This window comes from Lacerta agilis, chromosome 8 (assembly GCF_009819535.1).
Source record: "Lacerta agilis isolate rLacAgi1 chromosome 8, rLacAgi1.pri, whole genome shotgun sequence".
NCBI classification, from domain to species: domain Eukaryota; kingdom Metazoa; phylum Chordata; class Lepidosauria; order Squamata; family Lacertidae; genus Lacerta; species Lacerta agilis.
Genome location: NC_046319.1, coordinates 33,855 through 45,014, shown reverse-complemented (window position 1 = coordinate 45,014; position 11,160 = coordinate 33,855). Strand labels below are relative to the sequence as shown.

The 11,160-nt window shown below is 49.9% G+C and overlaps 1 protein-coding gene across 1 annotated transcript; it reads right to left on the bottom strand.

Annotated features, from left to right (window-relative positions):
- Window positions 1-1,318: 1,318 nt before the first annotated feature.
- TCIM (transcriptional and immune response regulator) lies at window positions 1,319-2,553 on the bottom strand. The gene has a single exon (XM_033158969.1). It carries the CDS (start codon window positions 2,459-2,461, stop codon window positions 2,174-2,176), a length of 288 nt encoding a protein of 95 aa, XP_033014860.1. The 5' UTR covers window positions 2,462-2,553; the 3' UTR covers window positions 1,319-2,173.
- Between the last annotated feature and the right edge of the window lie 8,607 nt (window positions 2,554-11,160).

Genomic DNA, 11,160 nt, shown 5'->3' with positions numbered 1-11,160 from the left:
CCCTCCCTCTTCCTGGCTTCTCCCCACCCTGCCTAGAGGATCTGCGGTTGGCTGAGAGGCATTTTAAGCAGCCCCTCTCCAGAGCCAGCCCTTTCGTGCCGCTCATCATCCCTCCACTGCCGCCGCCTCCAGCCCCTGCCGCTCGCAAGGCACAGGAGCCGCGGTTGGCTGAGCGCCATTTAAAGCAGAGCAGCCCCTCTCCAGAGCGAGCCCTTTCACGCCACTCATCGTCCCTCCACCGTCATGGCCGCCAGCCACTGCTGCTCGCAAGGCATAGGTAAGCAGCTACCGGGGGAGAGGGGAGAGTCGGTGGGGGGTTGTTGTTTTTTCAAACTATAGCCCAGGCCCCCACAAGGTCTGAGGGACAGTGGACCGGCCCCCTGTGGAAAAGGTTTGCTGACCCCTGGTATACTGTATGGTCCTTAGTACAACAAAGGAGGTTGCTCTGTGCCAGAGGGTAAATGGGTGTGCCCCCTTGCTAACCTGGCTGGGAGTGAGAAAGACAAAAAGCTAGAGTTGTGTGTGATAGTTGGAAGCAGGCTGCAGGCAGAAGCCAGAGAGTGAGAACCGTGCTTGATTTCTGTTTGAATCCTAGACTGTGGCTATGGGAAACGCAAGACCTTTAACACACCAATTAAAGCCCCTCCATTGTAGGCTCAAGTTGTTGTTGTTGTTGTTCAGTCGTTCAGTCGTGTCCGACTCTTCATGACCCCATGGACCAGAGCTCAAGTTGTACATATGTGCATATAAACCATATATCCCATAGACACTGTGGTCTCCCCTGTGCCTCATTCTAAGGGAACCAGGCCCTGGGTAAGTGGCTGGAACCTCTGGAAACCCTCATCACTTGGAGATTGGGGTGGCAGGTAGATACTACATTGACTACTTTGTACAATAAAAGCTGAAAAGATCCACTGATAAAATTCTGCCTCTGGGGCCAATTACCTGAATGCAGGGTCACCTGGAAGAGTCTGCAAACTAGAAACTTTCCCCCCTAACCTCTGGTGCACTAAGGTTCCTGATGCTTCTCAATAGTAAACAGAATGTACTTTGCACATGCTCAAAGGCTCTCCTAGCTCTGTTCTACACAGTATTTCAGAGCTGAGCCCTGGCATTGTAAATAAATTCTAGGATTAAGCCCTAGTCCTAGATGGGAAACCTGTGAACCTCCAGATATTGTGGGACTTCAGCTTCCATCACCCCTAGCAAGCATGGACAACAGTTGAGGGAGTAAGTAAAAAGGGGGCAGAGAATGTAGGTGTCATGGATATGCCATCCCTATTTTTGGTTCCAGTAAAGCATTTCAAGCCATGAGCACTTATACCAACTTTATAATTTATTTGCTCTGCATGTGCAATAAATCAATGGGAGTATAACTTACAGCATCATTATAAAATATCACCATAGCTGGTTGTCAGTTAAATTCTTTACCAAAAGTGTAACATTTGCAAAATTAAAAAATGGCATTGATGAAAAAAAAAAGAACAGAGTGTTCCAAAGAGACTTTCATTCTGTTCAATCAGTCCAGCACAAAACTTTACATTTAAACAAAAACAACAACAAAAACACATTTCGTGCAATTAGTTGAACAATCCACTTCTGCTTGTAAAAGTAAGGCAAACAGAGTTGCTTCATTCATCCTGAAACAAAGTTTGCTCTGTGAACTGCACATACTTTAAACACTAAGATGGTGTGTCTTTTCAACAAAAGCAAACGGGCAGTTACTATTCATTTCCCAATCCCTTTTGTTCCAGGAGAAAGCAGGGAGGCTTATGGAAGGCTTTGCACATTCAATAAAGAAGTCTCAGGACAGATTGCCAAACAGACAGCTAAGAAGGAAAATGATCTAGTCTCTCATTACCCAGGAAAAGGTGAGTCTGATCCTGTGACTGTTTCACCGCCTGCTCCATCCCTGTGACTTGTGGCTGGATTTCTCTCTTGTTCACGGGCCAATTCCCTTACTCACTCCAGTTTGCAATTTTGAGTCAACCCAGGAAGTCTTTTGCTGTGAACTTTGAAGTGCGCAAAAATGGGGGTGAATCCCCCTGACTGATGTCGCCAGTATCTCTTGCCACACCAGTTTCAAAGCAGCTGGAGGTGCTCTTGTTCAAAATTGAGGAGTCTGGCTGAATAACTTTGTTCCTTTCATCCCGTCCTCTCTTTTAAAGGAGCTTCAATGGACTTTGATGGAGTGTTTACCAAACTTCAGGAACTGGAAGAGTTTCTCTCTTGTCCTCTGCTTCAAAGCCATGAGCGACCTTGCTTTCTCCCCCAGGTCCTGGTCGGTGGCCAGGATGATCTTGGCCCTTTCCTCTGCTTTCCGGTCCCCTGAGTCCCTGAAGAGCTTCTGCAGTGACTCTTGATCCATGCTTTCAAAGATGTCTGCCATTGCTTTCTTGCGCAAGGCTGTGTCAAATCGACAGCCATGGATGGAAGGGCTCACCCGCAAGGAGCTGGACATGCTGCCCACCTGACGGTTCCTCGTTGCTTTCACCGATTTCAGAGGCAACAACGGGATTTGCCTTGGAGTCTTTCCCTGGAGCTCCTGCAGAGAACTCTGTCAGGGCAGGGCTATTTAAAGGCAATTTGAGCAAATGCTGAAGGCAATGCTGAAGGCTCAAGTTACAGCAGTGACATCAGACTGTGAGCTCAACACCCATTAAACACAGAGGCCAGTTTAACAGTGAAATTGCCGGGCTCTCTTGTATTGTGACTGCTCCTTCTGCAATGAGGCATTGCTTATCAAATATAAGTATTTGGTCTGAAGGGTTTGGTCATTTTTTTCAAGAGTATTTAGTTAAGAGGCACTAAATCAAGGTGGGCTTGTGAAAGTGATTTTAAAAAAATATCTATTTAATCCAAATGTTAACATGAAACATGGGCATAGCAGCTGCCCCATCAAGTAAATAAATAAAAATAACTAACTGACCATTTGCATTGAAGATAATTTGGTTCTGCCCCCCCAAATGCCTGCCCCCCTAAAATAAATCCTGGCTATGCCCATGACATGAAACGTGTTATCACCATGCCAAATGAAGACTAGGCATTTTAGTCTGCATCACTCCCATGTCCTGTTCAAGCTGCATGAAGGTTTATAGTTAAACACAGATTTCATAATATATTTCATCTATAAATATGCTTTTTAAAGCATGCTTTGATTATTTGCATGTGCCAGTAACGGCATGAGAACCAGTGGTGGCACCAGAAAACTTTTTGTGCATGGGGGAGGCACAGAAGAGTCAAGGTAAATTTCTAGGTGAGTGAGATGTTATCTGAAAGAAAAAGATTAGTATGACTGAAGTCTGGCAAGGTGGGTGGGGAGAACTTGTCCCCTGCATTCCCTCTGATGTTGCTCATAATAAGAACATTTAGGAAGTGTGAAAACCAGCTGATAATTGTGTTCCAATGTGCATATTATGAAGAATGCACACATCATGTCATTTTATACAGTCAGTGACCGATTTGCATTGGGATTAAGGGGGGACAGCTGCTTGGCTATGCCCATGTTGGCAGGGCTAGTGTAAGGCCGCCCCATCCTGCTCCTGTCCAACCCCTTTTTGTGAAGTTTTGGGGTCATTTCCAGGTTCAGTGCAATGTAGTCACTCACATATCAAATGCTGCCAAAACACTTGCTGCCTGTATAGGAGTTGCGTGTTTAGACCTTTTAATCATTCCCTAGAAATAAATTCACACATGACTCAGATATTTGGTTTGTCTTTTAGCAGAATTTAGGCCACAACTTTATTGATTACAATCAAGTGAGCGATTGCATAGGCTCTGGTTTGACTAGCTCCCTGCACCCTTGCAGGTAGCGCTGACCCAGAGCTCTATCGTAGGTCAGCCAAGGGTGAACAGCAGGGACAGCTGAAAGCCAGTCAGCCACCCTGATGTCCCCCGGACTCGGGCACGGGCACAACCCCTCTCAGGGTTGATCAAACCACTGAGTCCCTGGATTCCTTTACCAGAATACCCTTCGCATAGGGATGGCCAGACCCTTCTGCCACCCCTATCATTTGAACCAGAGCCTATCCGCCACCAAGAGCAAAAGCACTCACTGCCAACCACTCACCCTTCACTCCCGCTGACACGGAGGTCAGCCACAATTATTCCCAGTCACAGACAGATGAAACCCATCCAGCCTGTAAAAGGACACATCATGGAAGGTAATGCCTGGGTGATGGCTCACTGTCCCTGCCTATGGCCAGAACCTCTCTTTGGCCTCCGTGCTCCAAGCGCTCACCTGGGCCTTTTCCGTCTTGGCCTCCACACTCCAGGCACTCACCCAGGCCTTTCTATTTTGTTTTGACCTCCACGCCTCAGGCGTTCACCCGGGCCCTCTTGGTGGCAGCTGGGCAATTTGCTACCAAGGAGTGTGGTGGAGTCTCCTTCTTTGGAGGTCTTTAAGCAAAGGCTTGACAGCCATCTGTCAGGAATGCTTTGATGGTGTTTCCTACTTCGCAGGGGGTTGGACTGGATGGCCCTTGTGGTCTCTTCCAACTCTATGATTCTATGATTCTATCTTGCCACACACATCACGGCCATCAGTGACCAAGTTAGAGTCCCAGAAGAACAACCAACTCATCACAGTCCTCCTGCAAGCGGGACCGCAAGCATAGCTAGGGGCTTCCGGCAATTGTGCCCAGCTACACCACCGTCACTGCAGACGAGCCTCCACAGACACCTTCACCCACATCACTTGGGAGAAGCCCCTCCCAAGGCATTCCACGTCTGGAAATCGTGGACACTCTCACATGGTCAGGGAAGCCTGAGCATACATCCAAATCCAGACTCTGCTGCCCACTCACTGGCCCAGTTGACAATGCTGTGCCCAACTACCCAGATGTGCAAGGGAGGCAGACCTAGGAATGAACAAAACAATATTAGCAACTGCACCTCAGCACCGTTTCCAAACGTACCCCTTGTAAGCTTCAGATTTTCAACGGCCCATATCCTTGATCCTGTTGACAGACAGGCCCCAATGCACAGCTGTGGTAGCTGCCCCAATTCGAAAGGGGTGAGGTGCAAACTCACTGAACGACAAGCCGCATGCTGCTACTGCCTTACACATTACCGCAGCAAATTGTTGCCTTTTCAGCACAGACCCATCCTCGTGAACCAGGAAGGGGCCATCCCCAGTGGCGAAGGAACAAATATCTCCTGACGTCCTTAACTGGACAAGGGCACCTCTGCCCAACTGATCGGTTTTTGAATTACGAATAGTGAGCACCACCAGCTCAGTATCGGACAACTGGATGTCCCGCAGGAGTAAGCCCCTGGAAACCCTGTCCCATGCTGCCTCCAGCACCACCTTGCCCACACGCAGTGCACCAAAGAAAGCAATGGAAAATGCTGCTGAAAAGTCTCACCTCAAAAGTAGACCAATATATCTGCCTCAATTTTCTGTGCATAGAACAAAGCATATCAAAAGTGACAGGCTTCCTGCCTGGCACTTTGGGCGGCTAAAGCCTGGCCCAACCCTCAATCGCCTTACGCAGCACAATTTTTTCCCTTGAATAGAGGGACTTGCAGAAAAGGAAATGGCAGAGGATTGAATTCGGATGGACTTAACAGCACGACCCATAATGTGCAGGTGTGCCAAATACTGCAACACCTGTTGCGTGGAGGGATGCTCAATGACTGAACTGGTCGTGAGCTGTGCTCTAAGGCTAAAAAGTCCATCGAGGCCTTTTTATAAGACCTCAAGGTGGAAGGAGAAATAGACATTACTACTCACTGCATCACAATGCGTTGTCAATGTTCCAAAGGTGGAGTGGAAAATACTCTGGAAATCACTGAGCTGTTGCAGCCAGGGATCTGAAGCGCTCCATATGAAAACATGACAGGGCATCAGCAATGTCATTATTAGCGCCAGGCAGAAAAAATAATATTGAATTTGAGGCATTGCAACACAAATGTGTGCAGCAGAGCAGAGACTCTACCAGAGCGAGAGGACTGTCTACCCAAAATGTTCACCACAGCCTGGTTATCGGACCAAAAACAGACACAGCAGTCCTTGAACTCCTTGATCCAGATGTGCACTGCTACTACAATGGGGGGGAAACTCAAGAAATGTTAAGTCGCAAGTAACAGCAGTACCCTGCCAGTGCTCTGGCCATCTCTGAGCACACCAGCGACCTCTGAAATAAAGCCCAAAGCCCAGTGAGCCAGCAGTGTCTGAATGGACCTGAAAATCGTATTGTAGATTCAAAGTATCCTGCCATAAGGATACGCCATTGAACTCCTTCAGGAATTCAAGCCACACTTGGAGGTCTGCTCTGACCTCACTAGGTAAACACACCCTATGATGGGGTGAACTGAGGCCAGCAGACAACCTGGCCAGGCGCGTGCAAAACGGGCAGCCAGGAGCCACCATTCTGCAGGTGAAATTCAAATGACCCAATAGGGACTGTATCTGCCTCAAGGTAACCTCTCTGGGCAAAAATTGTACAATTAAAGCACACAAGGCCACCAATTTTGCTTTAGGCAATGCAGACATCTGTGTCACGGTATCCAACTGGATACCAAGGTAGGATAAGTTAGTGGCCCCAGATTCAGGGCATGATTTGGACAAGGAAGGAGGTCCCACCACCCTAGAATCTGCCTGGGTTGTCTAGTGGTGGCGGCTGGAGTGTCCTCAAACAAAATAAACCCTTATATGGCAAAGAAACCAGAGCTTGCATGTCAACCTGCCCAACCTGGAGCTATGTCACAGCTATATCTGAGGGGGTACAAGTTCCTCACCCCCAGGCAAGGCTAGAAATTTGTTCTCTGTCAAGCCAAAAGCTTGGGATCCAGCTTCTGACTTAGAGTTCCAGCAGTAAGCTATTCCAAGAAGAAATTCACAGTACTTGTGGCAACCTGGGCATTTCCACTGACTCAGCACATCAGGACAGGGGCGTAGCAAGGGGGGCGGGGGCCCCGGGTAGCGTCCTGGGGGGGTGACACGGGGCGGGGCCCTGCCCCCCGCAATCCCCGCTTCGCCGCTGAAAGAGGGGGCTTTCCCCCTTTCAGCGGCCTTTTTCGCCGCTGCGCTCCCTGAGGTGGCGGGAAATGGAGAGGGGCAGGCCAGCGAGGAGGGGTGACACCCCCTCGCTGGCCCAACCCCTCTCCATGCCCCGGGACGGCTCCGCAAAACCTGCTGCGCTCCCTGAGCGGAGCCCGCGGGGAAAGGAGAGAGGCGGGCCAGCTGGCCGGGCGGAGGTGTCACTCTGCCTCAGGCAGCCCAGCAGCTAGCTATGCCCCTGCATCAGGAGTTTGCTACGCTTCCCCTACATTTCAACGAAACATTCCAAAATGATTTAACAGACCAAGACGCCACTCTGGCTGGCTCCTTTGCAAGGACACTAGAAGGACACACGGAGGGCCTGGCAGGGAGAGGGGTGGGTAATGCAGACTGGCGGTCGACCACTGTGACCGACATCTGTGTCTGCTTCCTGCTATTCATATTATGACGCTAGTAGAGAGCTGCTAACAATGAAAGCCAGGCAGTTGGAATCCCTGGCTCTGCCACCAGGCATTTTGACTTCCTCCAACACCCAGGCTTGGCCTCTTTGTTTGTCTTTCTACCTCATGAAGAGGATCACATTGTTTGCTCAATCAGAAGATGCTCTTTTGCTAGCCACTGTGCAACCCCTCCAGGTTTATATCTTTTTATTTCTTTATGGAACATAGGAAGCCTCCTTATGCCGATTCAGACCATGAGAAAGACTCACCAGGGTTTCAGAAAGGAGACTTTCTCCAGACCCACCTAGATATGCCAGGGACTAAACTGGCTGCCAGAAACATTGTGCCCCATTCTTCCCAGATTTGTCTCCCTATATATATTATTTAATGTGTTTACATTCTGCTTTTCATCAAAGTGGTTTACGTAAATAAATCATAGCACTGCAAAACACAGAACCGTCTTATTTTGGCACAAGAATCTGTGGACTCCAGCTATTGCAGAGAAAACAACTCACAAATTATGTGTTTATAAGAAGACATTTCTATGCCTTAGGTGGAATTTCATTTCTTATGTGTCAGATACAAAAAACTCTATTCCCCTACCAAAGCATGAAATATGACTTTCCTGATGTATCTTATTTATTTATTAAACTTTCATACTGCCCTAAATTATATTTTAAATTGTATTTTAATGAATTGTTTTATGTTTTTCTTGTGATTTTATTGGTGTTAGCCACCCTGAGCCTGGTTTGGCGGGGAAGGGTGGGGTATAAATAAATAAATATATTATTATTATTATTATTATTATTATTATTATTATTATTATTATTATTCCCCGTAGATCTCAGGGTGGTTCACAACATAAAATTACAACATAAAATTGCATACTTTCATTTTTCTACTTTATCTACTGTCTGTGGGCTGAAAAAAGCCCTGCTTTTAATAATAATAGTAGTAGTAGTAGTAGTAGTAGTAGTAGTAGTCAGGGGCGTCGCTAGGGGGGTGCGGTGGGGGCGGTACGCCCCCGGGCGACAGGGGCCACAAGCGGCGGGTGGGGGCGACAAGCGGCGGGTGGGGGCGACAAGCGGCGGGTGGGGGCGACAAGCGGCGCCCCTCCCGCCACTCCCCAGGCACCGCCGGTCACCCCCGGGAGCAGCAGCGCTGCACGGATGGGGTGCTCCCTCGGCCGTGCGCTGTTGCTCCCGGGGCGACCGGAGCGAGCGGCGGCGCATGGGGGTGACAAGCGGCAGCCCCTCCCGCCATTCCCAAGCGCTGCCGCTCCCTCCGTCACCCCAGGAGCAACAGCGCACAGCCGAGGGAGCACCCCGTCCGTGCAGCGCTGCTGCTCCCGGGGTGACCGGCAGCGTGGGGAGTGGCAGGAGGGGCCGGCGCTTGTCAGCCCCACGCGCTGCCGCTGGCTCCGTCCCCCCGGGAGCAGCAGCGCACGGTGTGTGCGGTGCTGCTGCTCCTGGGGCAACGGAGCGAACGGCGGCACGTGGGGGGGACAAGAGGCAGCCCCTCCCACCATTCCCACGCGCTGCCGCTCCCTCCGTCACCCTGGGAGCGGCAGCGCACGGCCCGACGACGGAGTGCGCCTGCACGCGCAGGCGCACTCTGTCATCGGATCGCCGCTTCCACAGCCTCCTTTTGAGCCGGAGAGCTTAAAAGCGAGCTCTTCGGCTTAAAAGAGGGCTGCAGAAGCGGCGCCGGCACCCCCGGAAATGCCCTGGGGGCGGAGCGTCATGACGTCACAATGTGATGTCACGGCGCCCCGCCCCCGGGGCGTTTCCTTTGCCGCCCCGGGTACCGCGGAGCCTTACTCCGCCACTGGTAGTAGTAGTAGTACTTTACCACCTATGCCCCGCCCATCTGGCCGGGCCTGCCCAGCCACTATGGGCAGCTTCCAACAGAATATTAAAAACATGATAAAACATCAAACATTAAAAAATTCTCAAATATGTTTTCTAAAAGTCAGGTATTTGTTTATTTCCTTGACATCTGATCGAAGGGTGTTCCACAGGGCAGACACCACTATCAAGAAGGCCTTTTGCCTGGTTGCCTGCAACCTCACTTCTTGTAGTGAGGGAACCACCAGAAGGCCCTCGGTGCTGGACCTCAGTGTCCCGGCTGAATGATGGGGGTGGAGATGCTCCTTCAGGTATACTGGGCTGAGGCTGTTTAGGGGTTTAAAGGTCAGCAGCACCAACACTTTAAATTGTGCTCAGAAACATACTGGGAGCCAATGTAGGTCTTCCAGGACCAGTATTATATGGTCTCAGCGGCCACTCCCAGTCTAGCTGCTGCATTCTGGATTAGTTGTTGTTTCCGGGTCACCTTCCAGGTCACCTTCCAGGTCACGTAGAGTGCGTTGCAGTAGTCCAAGTGGGAGATAACTAGAGCATGCACCACTCTGGTGAGATAGTCTGTGGGCAGATAGGGTCTCAGCCTGTGTACCAGATGGAGCTGGTAAACAGCTCCCCTGGACACAGAATTGACCAGCACCTCCATGGATAGCTGCAAGTCCAAAATGACTCCCAGGCTTTGCACCTGGTACTTCAGGGGCACAGTTACCCCATTCAAGACCAGGGATTCCCCCATACCTGCCCACACCCTGTCTCCCAAAAACAGTACTTCTGTCTTGTCAGGATTCAACCTCAAGCCACCATCCATCCTCCAACCGCCTTGAGGCACTCACACAGGACCTTCACCGCCTTCATTGGTTCCGATTCAAAAGAGAGGTAGAGCTGGGTATCATCTGTGTACTGATGAACATCCAGCCCAAACCCCGATGATCTCTCTCAGTGGATTCATGTAGATGTTAAAAAGCATGGAGGAGAGGATGGAACCTTAAGGCACCCCACAAGTGAGAACCCAGGGGTCTGAACACTCATCCCCCAACACCACTTTCTGGACATGGCCCAGGAGAAAGGAGAGGAACCACTGTATAACAGTGCCCCCAGCTCCTAGCTCCCCTAGAGTCTAGACGGCCCAGAAGGATGTCATGGTTGATGGTATCAAAGACCGCTGAGAGATCCAGCAGAACTAGGAAACAGCTTTCACCCTTGTCCCTAGCCTGCTGGAGATCATCGACCAGTGCAATCAGGGCAGTTTCAGTCCCATTAGGAGGCCAGAATCCCGACTGGAAGGGAGCCAAATGGTCCACATCTTCCAGGCATGCCTGGAGTTGTTCAGCAACCACCCACTCAATCACTTTGCCCAAGAATGGAAGATTTAAGACTCGGCAATAGTTGGCCATATTGGTGTGGCATGTAATCCACTGAGATCAGTCAAGTACAACATTCCTTGTTTTCCTAGAGTGGACATACAAGGGAAGTTTTGGTCCAGCCAGGCAAAACCTCCTGTTCCTCCTGGCCTGGAGCAAGAGCATCCTTCCTTGCATGTGACTAGTGGGTGGATGTGACCTTTCCAGACCTGGTAAAAGGACATGGCATGCTGCCACTCTCTCTCCTTTTCCATCTTCCTTTCATCCTGCAAACTTCCTGGACTGACCTGCTGGCTGCCAGCCAAACAGTCTCCCAGGTCATCTGCCTTATGGGGTAAACCTGTTTTTATACACTTGTAACTTTAAGCCAAAAGCCTGCCTTCAGGGATCACAATGAGCCCTGCCCAAACTTTATTCTTATTGCTTATGAATAATGTCGCACAGTGGTAAATTAATCAACACAGAGTCTTCTTCATAAACAGAATAAAACTTTA

Bases quoted from the DNA above. Each gene is read 5' to 3' on its own strand.
- TCIM (XM_033158969.1), bottom strand. From the start codon at position 2,461: ATGTCCAGCTCCTTGCGGGTGAGCCCTTCCATCCATGGCTGTCGATTT.